At 42.5% G+C, this 14,690-nt stretch overlaps 1 protein-coding gene across 4 annotated transcripts in view; it reads right to left on the bottom strand.

Annotated features, from left to right (window-relative positions):
• The window catches only part of LOC139450776 (neuronal membrane glycoprotein M6-a-like), a 109,946-nt gene that overhangs the window by 51,574 nt on the left and 43,682 nt on the right, over window positions 1-14,690 (bottom strand). For 2 of the 4 annotated variants that reach the window (XM_071232607.1, XM_071232606.1), the window contains exons 2-3: window positions 8,143-8,305; window positions 6,387-6,473 (exon numbers count right to left, since the gene is read on the bottom strand). In XM_071232607.1, the coding sequence (XP_071088708.1) occupies window positions 6,387-6,473; window positions 8,143-8,305 (250 nt within the window). Of the gene's footprint in view, window positions 1-6,386; window positions 6,474-8,142; window positions 8,306-12,425; window positions 12,784-14,690 lie in introns of those variants that run through there. The other 2 variants (XM_071232609.1, XM_071232608.1) reach the window with 2 other exon arrangements.

Raw genomic sequence — 14,690 nt, 5'->3', positions numbered from 1 at the left:
CGAGTAAAGGGGGACAGCATGGTAATGAGACAAATATCAACATTCCTTATTGGTCCGGTGCAAGAAGACCTTTGTGGATCAGCACAACCTGGGTTTGAACCCAGTAAGTTGGCTACTTTACACGCCATCAAGTGCGGGTCCCGGATCTTGAAAAAGAGGACATGCACGCATTAACTTCCCTAGGACCCAGTTAACATGTAGGGTGTCAGAAGAAAGGGAGTTGTGTGCCTCCTGTGCACGCACGACGGTACGGACGTACGCACGCACACAACTCTAGATCCGCCAGTGGCCTTAACCTTAACGACAGTGATGCACGATAATCCCACGTTATAACCAATTTCTAACCTGCGTGTTCAAAGAAACAATATATATAAGATTTAATTGAATTTCAGAATTCCCCTTAGTCAACAGATTAGGTCTAATCTCCGTTGATCTAATTTAGCGCCAACCAAGACAGAAAACACCAGACACAGAAATCCGTATGTATGAAAGGAGAACTGATTTCCTCCCAACTGCCCATCACGACCTATAACGAGCAGCAAAGGACAGTTCAGCTGAGATTAGTTTCACGTATATTGCGAAGTTAAGCTTAACCAGATGAATTCTGAAGGAGACCGACTGACCAGTGGCTAGTTCAATCTCGGCAACTGGGAAGCAATCCCATTGACCACAGGTGCCGATGTGAACATCGTTCCTGATAATGAAGTCTTCAAGAATAGCCTACTAAGAGACGCCACGAGTGATGCGAACACCGGTGTGATCTAAAGGAAGTCTCACCGACAACGCTCATAATTAAATAAAGTGTTGTTATTTTGGTTACAGATATGAGAGAAGAGAACAAGATTGTGATTTACACTTTACGAATATGTTGGAGTGTCTGGTTGTGATTAATTTTTTTGGAAATCAATGGTTATTAGAATTTCGGTGATGAGTCTTTCTTTTCGTATGTACAAATAGTCCTCGGGGAACTATCTTTTATGTGTGTGAATTTGGATTAAGACTGCTTTGAACAGTTAAGGCGTGTCACCTTGATGGGGGAGGAAAGCCCCGCCCCAAGAGACAGGAGGGTGAAGATCAGTGACATTTCTATAATAACAAACACATACAGACTCTCTAACTCATTTTGAAAAAAAGAAAATGAAAAATTAAACTTGGAGGAAACCGAAATTAAGCAATTTAAATTCTATTAGACATGTTAAATGATATGTCTGGACGGGAGAATGTAAATGGAGAACACAGGCAAATTGTACGAACCGAGAATATCAGATCACTTGAAATTCCATTACACGCTGAATTAATGAGTATATCTCAGAGATCGTGGACTTTTAAATTGGAGCCTGATTCGGAGCTTAATCTTGAGGCATGGGCAATTTCAAGTCAGCCAAGGGGGACTTAGGGAGGGCGAAAGGAAGAGGGGGAAATTGAAACAAGAAACCAAACTAACATGACGTCATAGGCAATCTCCACAGTACGAGTGTTATACTGTATATAAAACACCAACTCCAGAGAAGAACCGGTTTCGATTATCTGCCGAAACAAATTCCACTGGGCGCAAAAGGCAAATTAGTGGTGAACATTTTTGAATGGATCACAGAAAATCAGAGCGACGGAAGATATGAATCACTAAACCAGGTTACAGGGTCTCCTTTGAAAACCAAATATAATCAACACCATCTTCATTAAAATCCGCTTCTGCTTTAATTGAAACAAAAACCTTCAGAAAGTGTACACCACTGTACCAATTTAAGCTGACACCAGCAAAACTGCAGCTTTTTGTCCGCGTGATCACACAGACCTAAGAATGAATCCTGCTGGTTTTGCTCTCATCCCGTCTTTCAATTTTTGTTCAGATGCTTAATTGCAGTAATTTACTTTAGCCTCGAAACCAGTTGTTAGCAGGAGGCCATAATTTTAGTGTTGCATCAATACTGCAAATATAGCTTGATATGTATCGATCTGAAACAACACACTGTGGCAGTAATTACAACGGTAACACACCATATACCAAAGTGCCGAGTACCAAGTAAACTTCATCGATTGACCTACAAGACAAAGATCTTACTATGACAACGCCAGCTGTCTGTACTGTAAAGAAGGGTTGATGTTAATTATATGAAACGCATATGTAATAACCTGGACTTGGAGTACGGCAGGGTGTGACACTGGGACCACTTTGTTTATTGTGTAACGCCACACAATATTCCAGCTACATGTCCGCGGTCTGTAAATAATCAAGTCTGGACCAGACAATCTAGTGATTGACATCATGAGCAGCGATCCACGCAATTGAGATACGATGACATGCATCAACCAAGTCAGTGAGCCTGACCACCCGATCCCGTTGGTCGTTGCTAACGACAAGCATGGGTCGCCTTTTACGGCAAGCATGGGTTGCTGAACACCTAGTCTACTCCGGATCTTCACGGATCACAACCACTTTGGTCACTTCTGATAGGTTGTTACCATTAGCTTCAGTCTCTAGACTGGTTCTAACCAGACACATCATGAGGGGAACATAGAGGAGGGAGTCATGTATTAGTCTCTTTCTGCACGCTCTTCCAGCACTATACAGCGGCCTGTTAATCGAGTCTGGGTCAGAAAAACCAGCGGTTGATATCATGAGCAATTGTCTGGTCCAGAATCGATTATTCACAACAGCCGTCATATATCTGGGATATTGTTGAGTGAGGCATTTAACAACAAACAAACATAATTACCGAATGTTCGAATCTATAATACGTGGACGGTTTGAAGGCGGCACGAAGGCCGGATACTGAGTTTCATTTCTCGCCAATACAACCACGGATATATAAAAGATGCAGCTAGGTATTGGTCATAACAATTTCCTCAATTATCTTAAGTATCCGCCATTAATGGTAAGCTGGTCGCGCCACAGGCTACAAGAAGTATTGATGACGTTTGAATACATGACTGGGTTCTGGCATTCTAAAGCTTCTTGTAGAAACGTTCATAAATTTACCAGGTTCCGTTCCACAAAGCGATCTTAGAGCTACGATCGTCTTCGGTCTATGTTTAAAGCATTGGAGTTACGATCGTCGTAGCATCACCACTGTAAAGCTCGATACTGTTGACTTTGGTTTCACGCAACCTATAACAGCATGTCGTATCACCGTGTGAAGTTTAATATTAAAAGAATAATCAAGGTCGAACAGGCTGCATGCTAGTCTAGAGTAGGTTCATTTCAAACACATGATCAGAACGAATCTGGGATTCGAACCAGACCAGATGATCGTGTCAGCTAAGGGATACAACTCCGTACTGCCGTAAAAAACTGAGCCGCGTTAATGTAGAAAAAGCAATATTCCAGAAATATGACGGATGGGGACTCCAGTGTTTCACACACCAGCCAGATGCGGGGAGTCGAACCCAACTTCGCGATCGCTGATCAGGTGCAGTAGACAAAATCACCAACCTGCACCAGCCAGCTTAATAACGCATTATATAATGGAAGATTGTGATCATTTTGGTGAGAAATGGTGTTTTAATACTTTTTTAACCAACTCCTTAGATTTGAAATGAGAATATAATAACATTTATTAATATTAATACACAAATTTATGAGACGACAATAAGCTTGATTATCACTATATATATATCTAAATATTAAATGTTAATACAAATTAAATGAAAGAAAGAAAAATGCTGAACATCTTAAAATGCAAGTGGCGTGTACACATATGCCGTGAACAATGTGAGTGAGTTGGGTTTAGCGACGCTTCATACAGTTTTTCATTTAAATTGAAGCTTAATGTGAAGCAGGTCCAAGACGTATGGCATTTGACTGAAACCAACGCGCTTGATATTTACAACAAAAAATCAATATCGATGTGAACATGGGATTCGAACTCCCGACCAACTGATCCTAAAATTGCAAAGGGACACAACTCAGCACAACGAAGGGATGATAGCCACGTGAGCGTGTTTACAGATAAAATATCTACTCTAACGAATACACTTGTGCTGTAACTGTGCCACAACGCTCAAGCCAAGCGGTACTTGTGAAACAGCCACAATGAGCCACTCAAAGTTCGCACTGTATCAAAGACAAAACACAATGGCCATTACCAATGACATTTAAAGCCTTCCAAGTAGATTTAAAGCAACACCAACGCGACCTGCGGATATGCAATGTGTGTCAATTGCAATCATCGATTGCAACTCTTATTTGACATATCCTAGACTAATTAACGGTTGTCGCAAACGAACATTTCAATGGAATGCAACAGATATCTGCATATCTAGAGAACTGTGAACCATATCCCCATGTATATATGCGGTTATCATTTTCAGACGTACGTCAACAGATTCACTTGTTCTGAATGTAAGTACGGTTTATACACAGTCATTCACGCTTGCGGGGAGAACACATGTTTTGAGTCAAATTAATCCCACGGCTGTTGACCGGCACGAGGCACATTGACTGGCACATTTCCAATTCCTTATGTTCAATAACAACACATCAGCTGATAGAATCAGGCGTTTTACTGTGCCTTGGGGTACGTCTTGTGGGATTATATGTTTTATTTTTATTGTTTTTCAATTTATTCCCATGATCAATTCTTGACACTTGTTGTTGTGGGACACGATCATATGTTTAAGATTATTAATTTTTCAATAACTTATGATGGTTTCATCATCATTAAGTCATCATCATCTTAAGTAATAAAGTTTTTATTCGTTCATAAAAAGAAGATATTTGGTTGAAGAGTGCGTTAGGTATGAGTATGATACCAGTTAACAAAATTGGTCAATAGCAAAATAATAGGGATGAACCGGAATTCGAACCAACGAGCATAGGTTTCTGGCGCACCTAAGGGATACAACTCTGCAAGGCCACCCGTACCCCTAATGTCTGAAGAACAGACATCGAGCGTGGCATAACTGGTGATGAGTATGAAAAATGAAAATCCTGTCCTGGGCACTATTCCACAAAGCGATCTTAGCGCTACCACTAACGTAAGCCAGTGTTAAAATATGGGAGTTACGATCACCTCAGCGCTAAGATGGCTTTGTGGAACGGGGCCCTTGACGCGTGGTGTAAAAACACTCAAAATCATGTGTGATATATACTGGTCGATACAACATTGTAGCAGAGATAGTATGTGATAAAAAAACAAAACTATTGCGTTAAAGATTATGTGACGTGACTAGTAAACATAATTATCGCACCTGAGAGGCTGTGAGATAAATGCTGTTCAAAAGCGTGGGTTATAAGGAAGTTCCGGTTTCCTACAACACTTTCATATTTTCTCGCGAACATATATCCCACACAGAGACTGAGTGTCGGAACATCTTATCTGGCCGAATTCCAGCTGAACTGCTTACACATGGATTCATGTTCCTTCCTGTTAATATTACAAACTTAATATACTTAAAAGCGACAAAATAAGCACAAATATTGTCGGTGGGAAACACAAACATCTGTTTTGATCTCATTCATTCTCTAAATATGTGTGGCAATCTCTCAACAAGCTCGGACTCCCTTTCAAGGTCATTGTCATGAAACATTCTCCCAATCTCTCAATTTACACCTCATGAACCTCATGAATGCCATTGTCATAATATTCTCTCCACCCTTCTGAAGTTCACTTTCATAAGCGTTCTCTCCACCCTTCTGAAGGTCACTTTCATAAACGCTCTACTATTTCATCCCATCAGTTCATAAAGACTTCTGTGTATTCAACCTGTCTATAGTTTCCTTGAGGTATCGGGGCACGGGTGGCCGAGTCGTCTAAGGCGCCGCGATTAACTGTGCAGAGTTGCGTCCTTTGGGCACGCCAGAAACCTATGATTGTTGGTTCGAATCCCGGTTCGCCCCGATTATGTTTCTAGGTTCGTCAGCACCATACCCGTGCTCGTGGGACCTGCATCACTTCGGGCTTTCCTCCCACATTAAGCTGGCACGCCGCGATATAACTGGAAAACTGTTAAAACCGGCGTTAAACTCACTCACCCACCTCGAGGTATCTCGCATTAATTTTATTTTATCACCCTAACTAATGACGTATCAAAATATTAAAAACACACACTCACACTAAAGCTGGTTTACACTGCACTCACCAATCTCACACACACAACTGCATCACACTGCCCCAATATTTGACACTGCCATCGATTTTCCTATCACGCACTATCCTGAATATCAAACATACATAAATGTGGACACATATTCCCCACATCAATCATTCTGACAATCTGTAACAGACGTCAGCTGCTACACCTCAACAGTGAAGGGTTATTAAACGAGTGGATAGATGTTATAAGCTTCATGAGTGTTGCTTCATGAGGGTTAGCGATGGAGAATGAAGCATGCAGACAAGGAAGCAGGACGCATACGTTAGTTCTAGAAGCATGTGCCCACTCACATCTGGCCCCCGACCTCCGTGCGCTCCTCTAATTCCATGGTGCCATTGCCGTTGGTTGAGACGACGTCATATTTATGGAAACGTGGCCTGCAACAACAAGGCAGGCTGACAAACGGCGACATCACCCCGGCAATACTTGGCCCACCGGTCAGGCATAGAATCAAATGTCTGACTGCTGTGTGTCTGTGACTGTGGTCTAGCTGTGTGACTGTGGTCTAGATATGCATGTTTGTATAATTGAGACGGAATATGACTGACAGCCTTTGCATGCGTGACCGTCTGCTTTTAGTTTGTCTGTGGGTGAGTGACTGTTGCTGAGGGCGAGTGCCCCATGTCCGTGGGCGAGTGACTCTTGCTGAGGGCGAGGGCCCCATGTCTGTGGTCGAGTGACTGTTGCTGAGGGCGAGTGCCCCATGTCTGTTGGAGAGTGAATGTTGCTGATGGCGAGTGCCCCGTGTCTGTGGGCGAGTACCTATGTCTGTGGGCGAGTACCTGTGTCTATGAGCATGCCAGCGTCTCCATGCTAGAATGTATTAGTTTGTCTGTTCGTCAGCCAGTATGTGTGAGCATGACTGCGTCTGTCAGTAACAGTGCAATTTAGCTGTGCGTCAAATTACCTATGTTCATTACTGCCAAAAATGCTTCCTGCTCAAGATGGGAATACCTGGGGCCAGTGGCTGATTATCTGGGCAGGTTCAGCTATGTTCATTGCCAGAGAAGCAAGAAGCCTTTGAAGCACCATCATAAAAACACATCCAATGCAATCAGAAGCGGGAACAAGGCACATTAATGAGAGGATGGCCGTTTGGGTTACTAAGCTCAGATAAAGAACACCGTATCCTACAAAGGTGTGTCTCCGTCTCAAAGGGCCAAACCCGTCGTCAGTGTTCGTGTCAAATATAGAACAGTGTTACAGGATTGAAATATACATGAGGACAGAGTCCCCCCGACCCACCCTTCCCAGGCCCGTACATTTCGTAGTCGTAGCACCCCAGGCGAAGACAGAATGTGTCCCAGTACCACATGTTCCTGGGTAGAGCCGACTATTGAGGATCGGGTGGATAAGATCGATCTGGTTGATTGTATGTGGTCGTGTCAAGGCGGCGTGGGTCATTGGTGTTCCTTGCCCAAGATCCTGGTTGCCGTGATACAGCTGGACTTTGGTCTGGTGTGAATAACAATCACTCACTTACTGACTTAACACACACACAGTGCCAATACACTTTTCATCCTCTATATCTGCTTGTTTTCTTTTTCCTTTCGTTATGGATATTGTTTAACGATCGCCATCCTGACCACAGACCCACCCCGGATAGGAAATAAACACGCCACCGATCCAGGCCACCCGACCCACATAGTCGCCTCTTCCAACATAAGTGTAGTACCTGGGACCTATTCGAAGCCAATATCACCCCATTCTCAACACAAGTCCTGATGTGTCATCAACGTCGTGTCTTGTCTATTCCATGTGCTAATGGTGGCATTTGTCATCAACCACCGTGGTGGTTATGTGATGTGACCATTCCGTATCCTCCTGTAGGCGTTTTAACATATACATTCACTCACATTCAAATTAACAGAACAATTTCCGTTTCCTCATCCCTCCTAGGTCAAACATGATAATGGCGTTATGGGGCTCGGCGGGGTCACTGACCCTCATTTCCCGCTGCTGATAACTGAAAAGGAAGACTACATATATGGTTGAACCTGAAAATGAGATCAGTTAAGAATGTCGCCATGGTTACCGTGTACTTACACGTCAGGGTACTCCAACAGAGCTCTTGTCTTGTAAGTGCCAATAAGAAGACTTCCGGTCACTCCGCCGAGCCCCATGAACAGGATAATCCAGGCAATGAGAGACGCACACGGCACGTGCGATAAACATCTCAGGAATTTGTCACAGCACGTGTCTCCTCGCACTGAAATACACAAGAAGGACAACATGATGTCATCTGTCACTGATGAAGGAAGCAATGCTATGTTTGTGTGTTTACTTGTCGCTTTAACGCCGAACTTATCTATATTCCAGCTATGACGAAACATAATCGGCGCGAAGCGGGATTCGAACCCACAATCATAGGTTTCTGGCGTGCCACAGCGAATCGCGGCGCCTTAAGGGGCATTCACATGGTACAAGTAGTTGTATACAACTAGTCGTATGCAATTAGTTGCACGAACTGAAGTTGTATACAACTCGGCATTCACACGGCGGCGAGTTGCATAAAGCTCTAGTCTCGCGAGATCTCTGACAAAAAACTTGTGATTCACTGAATTATCGCTGGAATCTTGGTTGCCGAGTTAATGTTCAGACGCATCGCTTTGAAAAATCAACGCTGTGCAAGAATTGCGGTCGCGCGGTACTGGACCAACCTCTGACTTTGCAATTTAACGTGCTTGTATATTATTGAATTTTTAACCCCATGATGGAAAATTAAATGTATAACGTGACACATTCGATACGAAAACGTACTTGTTTTATGTGGCGAAAACAAATTTTCCGTTACATGACGTCAAAACACGAGGGCAATGTCCACATGTACGAAGACAAAAAGGGGCATAACTCCGCAATTCTTAACCTAGTCATAGCAATACTCAGTATCCGTCATATCCGTGGTGAGCATCTGCTTTGGCTCAGGACAATACATTCTAGTATCTTTTGTTTATGTGTATCTACAAAGTTCCCACACAGCTATCGATTTTAATAACCGCATCGGTTCCTTTTCTGGGACATTGAATGATTGTCATCCAACATGTTCTGAAGACATATTTCAGATTTTGTTATAATATAGAAGAATGACCTATAAAAATCCTGAAAATGCCATTTGGCCAGTTGAATCCAGATACTTTTAGCTTATTTCCTAATTTAAAAGAAACGTTGAAATCGGTAACACAAAAAAGCAAAAGTATATCACCACTTATATTCGGTTATAGTATAGAAAATTTCGATTAAAAGAACAGAATGTTGGGCTTTAATGGGCAACGCACACCCAAACCCCAACAGACCATGACCCACCTCCACCCTGGAATCTCAAATGGTCGGCCCCTATTTTGAAGCGCGCACCTGATGCAATCTTTAGCTGTCAATGTTCAGATAATTAAACGATAAAATTCAAGTCAAGTAGTTGTCTAAACATGAGTTATACATTAATAAAAATATAATGTGACGAATTTCCTTCAGGTATACATTTACTTTAATTTAATAAATGAAGTGTCTGTTATATTTTTAAAACCTATCCATATAAATTTGCCACAAAAAAATATTTCACAATTCTCCAAAGGAAATATGTATATGTTGCAGTGTGTTACATTCACATATCATCTTATGGGAAGAATAACACGATGAATGTCAATTTCTATGATAAAACAAACAGCTGATTATTATGAGTTTTTATCAATTCTATGGCATTTTAGATTATATTAGTAACAGTACTGCATACATGTACCCATTTTGCAGCAGTGCATTATTTTACTGGGTGAGACGATATTGAAGAGATATTCAAATTATAATTCAAGATTGAAACAGTAAACTACTTCATGAACTGAATGCGTTGTGTACTAGTTCACCCGCACCTCAAAGAAAATAACAAATAAGTACAACGATGTTGATGCTGACGTATACTAATATGACATCACTACCGGTAACCTCCCGTCATAACATAGCGAGTTCAGTGATAGCAGCACGCGGAATGTTTGGAGTAGGTTTTACCGTGATGCTTGGGATCACATATATACATAAATGAGTCAATTAAGTTAAGTAATCAAAATCATTCTGAATTCAACAAGTTCGATTTGTTTATATGTTTCCCTTCTCGCCTCGATACCACGTGGAAAGGCAGACCAATACCATCGTCAGTATGCGTGATTTTGCGGCAGTCATGGCGTCACGTGGAACGATTTCTGTTGACTTTTCAAAATAAGTATCTCGACTCTAATTATTAATTCCTCAATTCTTGCAACGATTGTCGAGCCATGCATATTCGTAATAATTTGAGCTAATGTATGCTACAAATTAACGACCGAATCTCTCGGAATAGTAGAAAATGTTAAGTAAAACTAGAAGTTTGCTTTGTTTACATTTTAATGAGAAGGCCCACTGGTAGGTTTCAAAACACAGGGTTTGGTTTCACACTTGAATATTGCGGTTGATTTCATTTGGACCGTTTGTATAAGTGACTTAGACAAAATGTCAATTGATTGTTAATGGTATGATGAATTCAGGGATGTATGTATCATAGCTGAGTGTGAAATACATGTGATGTGACGCGAAAAGAACCGTGATTTTGCAACGCTATCCAACATGGAGGTTCGGTCCAGAGTTTTTATGTTTCGAAAACGAATATAGGGGTATGGGAGTCTTTTCGGAATGATGATTGGTGTTTTGACAAACAGCAGGCACCCAATGGTTTTGTAATTGAACTCCTCATGTAGCTATACGTTATTTGAATAGATAATCTAATCTCATCTTGGTCTACATTACAGTGTACAGTGTACAGTGTACAGTCACATAGCCTGTCGTTTCAAATAACACCATGAAGAGTTTAACCAGGAGAATTAGACCGATGGAAATGTCAAAATATATAATTTCGTACAGTGGTCTTCTACGTACCTACTTTTCATAGGTCCGAAAAACCGGAGTTATCGACGTGAATCGGCGTCGCCATTTTTGTTTACAAATTGACGTGTAAATGTCACGTGATTTTCATACGCGTTTTGATTGGCTGCGTTCATACAACTTGTCGCATGAAAATAGAGCATGTCCTATTTCGTACAACTCGCGTCCAACAAATTGCATACGTCAAAAGTTGGACCGACTTGCCCGTTCACACGATGCAACGTGTTGCATGCAACAAATTGTATACAACTAGTTGTACCGTGTGACAACGGTAATGGCAATAGCAATAACAATGTGGATGACAAGTATTCTAGGTGAGTGAGCATTGTTTTACGCCGCTAGGCCTATATCCAACAGCATTCCAGCAATATCACAGCGGGGGACACCAGAAATGGGCTTCACACATTGTATCCATGTGGGGAAATGAACCCGGGTCTTCGGCGTGACGAGCGAACACTTTAACCATTAGGCCAGCCCTATTCAAGGTATTGAAAACGATGACCACAGCGGCCTTACTGACAAAGATGCTGATGAAAGTAGTGAATTATCGGTATTGTCGTCTTCCTGAATAAGATTGAACCTACGCGCAAGTATTCGGATATTCACATATGTCACTCGGTTTGTTGTCGATTTTTAGGATCCACCCAACTGTGACTAACAGTGAACAAAACATCAATCCATGTTTGAGCACACGCTCGATTATTCCTTGATAGTCAAACATGACGACGGAAGCAAAATAAACAACTTGAACAGATGTAACATTCCTAAAACACAGAAACACATCTCCCACATTCCGCGATCATTCATCTGCCGAGCGATTATCCTCATTATACGCCATTAATATTCAGACATAATAAGCAACACATTCCAATAATAGTTGTCATTTCCCGTTTATTTAAAATATTTCCTGCCAAACTATTCAAATACGTGTAATCCATGCTTTCCAAACATTCTGAAACCACGCCCGTTTCATGTGCAGTTTCTGCTGCATCAACATAGCCAGGCAGCTTTAGGAACATAATTAATAGTGCAATGCAACTCCAAACTCACTGGCCCGGACAGAATATGAGAAAACACCTGAGCATGCACATCAAACAGGCACAGTTTCACCTTGAAGTAAACATAGCACACAGCTGGAAGTTGTGGAAATCACAAGGAGGTAAAAACACACCTTGCGTCAGACCTACATGTTACCTTCGCCGTAATGGGTCTAAGTGCGTTCAAAATCACATAAGCGTTACTGTACACCAGATATAACCAATAAGACAGCCAAACAGTGAATATGAAACTGGATCACGTCATATGACCGCATACTGCAACAGCTTTGTATAGAGAGTATGCATTAAAGAGACCTGCGCAATGGCGGAACCACTGGCCGCGATCCAGATGCTTAACATGTCTTATTGATGTTATGTCATGTTACCAACCTTGGTATTCTGAAGCCATGTCGTGTGGAAGTGTCAGTGAGGTTGACAACGTCCTCTCGGTACTGGCGTTCCGCAGGATATTAGCGCTTGTCACTCAGATAAATAACAATACAGCGCATCCCCCATCAAGGAAACCACTCGACAAACTTGCCAACAACAATCCGGGCCTCATTGGAATTTCGACATAACTACCATGGGTTATTAATCCACATTAGCGCTCACAGTCCACGCGTAATGTATGACAATGCGCCAGTGTGCGAAGCTTCCATCCGACACAACAATACAACGTTCTCTTTTCGCTGCGCCTTACACCAGCTGCCCATCGCGGGACGACAAAGGCTTACCACAAACACATAGATAGATGCGTTACATACAGGCGGGAGAACTGAAGTAATATTTAGCACGTGGTTGTGGTGGAGGGAAAGGTTACAGACTAAGAATGATTTTCCGTCTGTTTCCAGTTTGGGATGCTCGAGGGATGGGGAAGATGCTTCTCCGCCGGATTCTGATTCTAATTAAGCTGCGAGGAGGGGGTGAGCTGATTCCAACCTCCGACTGGATATGCGTTAAAAGAGTAGTAATCATTATGGCAACTATAAAATATAGCCCTCGATACACCGACTCGTTTCCCTCTCTACACCTACTCACTATCCCTCGATACACCGACTCGTTTCCCTCTCTACACCTACTCACTATCCCTCGATACACCGACTCGTTTCCCTCTCTACACCTACTCCCTATCCCTCGATACACCGACTCGTTTCCCTCTCTACACTTATCTCACTATCCCTCGATACATCGACTCACTATCTAATGATAAACCCAACTCGCTCACTACTCGCTATCCTACAAAAACTTACTCACTACTCGCTATCCTACACCAACTCACTCACTACTCGCTCTCCGACACCTACTCGCTCACTACTCGCTATCCGACACCAACTCGCTCACTACTCGCTATCCGACACCTACTCGCTCACTACTCGCTATCCGACACCAACTCGCTCACTACTCGCTACCCTACACACACTCGCCCACTACTCGCTATCCTACACCAACTCGCTATCCTACACCAACTCACTCACTACTCGCTATCCGACACCTACTCGCTCACTACTCGCTTTCCGACACCAACTCGCTCACTACTCGCTATCCTACACCAATTCACTCACTACTCGCTCTCCTACACCAACTCACTCACTACTCGCTATCCGACACCAACTAGCTCACTACTCGCTATCCTACACCAACTCTCTATCCTACACCAACTCACTCACTACTCGCTATTCGACACCAACTCGCTTACTACTCTCTACCCGACACCAGCTCACTCACTACTCGCTATCCTACACCAACTCGCTCACTACTCGCTATCCGAAACCAACTCACTCACTACTCGCTATCCTTAAAACACAAACTCCCACTATTACCTCGGGAATGATATGGCCTTAAACACACACACTACGATTCTTGTTTCGATGGAATTTAAGACAGGTGATATCATAATTTTACATTCTTAAATGTAGTACCTCGTATTGTGTAAACGACGCATTTAGCAACTATGTAGTCAATGCTATATGTCGTAGTCGAAAATATTCCTGCTATATATCACGACGGTCTCTGTAAAAGCCTAGGTCAGCTGTGTCAGTGGTTTATAGCGTGAGCAACGACTGGTGTGATGGGGGTATTTCGCGTGACTGTCACTACAACCTTACTTTGGACGGTATATTGCATACATTTGACCTAAGCTGTTGTTCTAACGCCGCGTCTCATATATATCACTGCGTGTCAATACAATGTTAGAGAAAAGGAAAGCCCAAAGCCACTGTATAGACTGGCAACTCGTAATTATACCCACCCCCCACCTACTTCTTATTCTTAAATTACGTACACAGAGACAGAGTTGCAATATTCATCTCCAAAATATTAACTATACTCTGCCACTTCTCCCGTAGGCCTAGATCTGTAGACGAGTTCACACAAAACAACTCTTTACGCAATTTAATAAAACATGTTCAAAACGACCGCCCCGTAAAACACATACATCTTGCATGTGAACACACACGATTCCGTGTCTCCCTTCACAATTCGCCCGACCACAGCTTCACAGACCTGTTTACACGATCCTTATGACAAACCTACTCCCGACATGCTGTTCGCGCACACTGGGACGGACAACTGATATTGATGCTGGGTGAATCAGTTCGGTGTCTTAACACAAACACGGATGTATTCCTTCAAACAGTAACTTTCATCTTTTAACAT

The sequence above is a fragment of the Haliotis cracherodii genome, unplaced genomic scaffold (genome assembly GCF_022045235.1).
Source record: "Haliotis cracherodii isolate W230 unplaced genomic scaffold, xgHalCrac1.p SCAF_8, whole genome shotgun sequence".
Taxonomy (NCBI): Eukaryota; Metazoa; Mollusca; class Gastropoda; order Lepetellida; family Haliotidae; genus Haliotis; species Haliotis cracherodii.
This window is presented reverse-complemented; position numbering and strand designations above follow the sequence as displayed.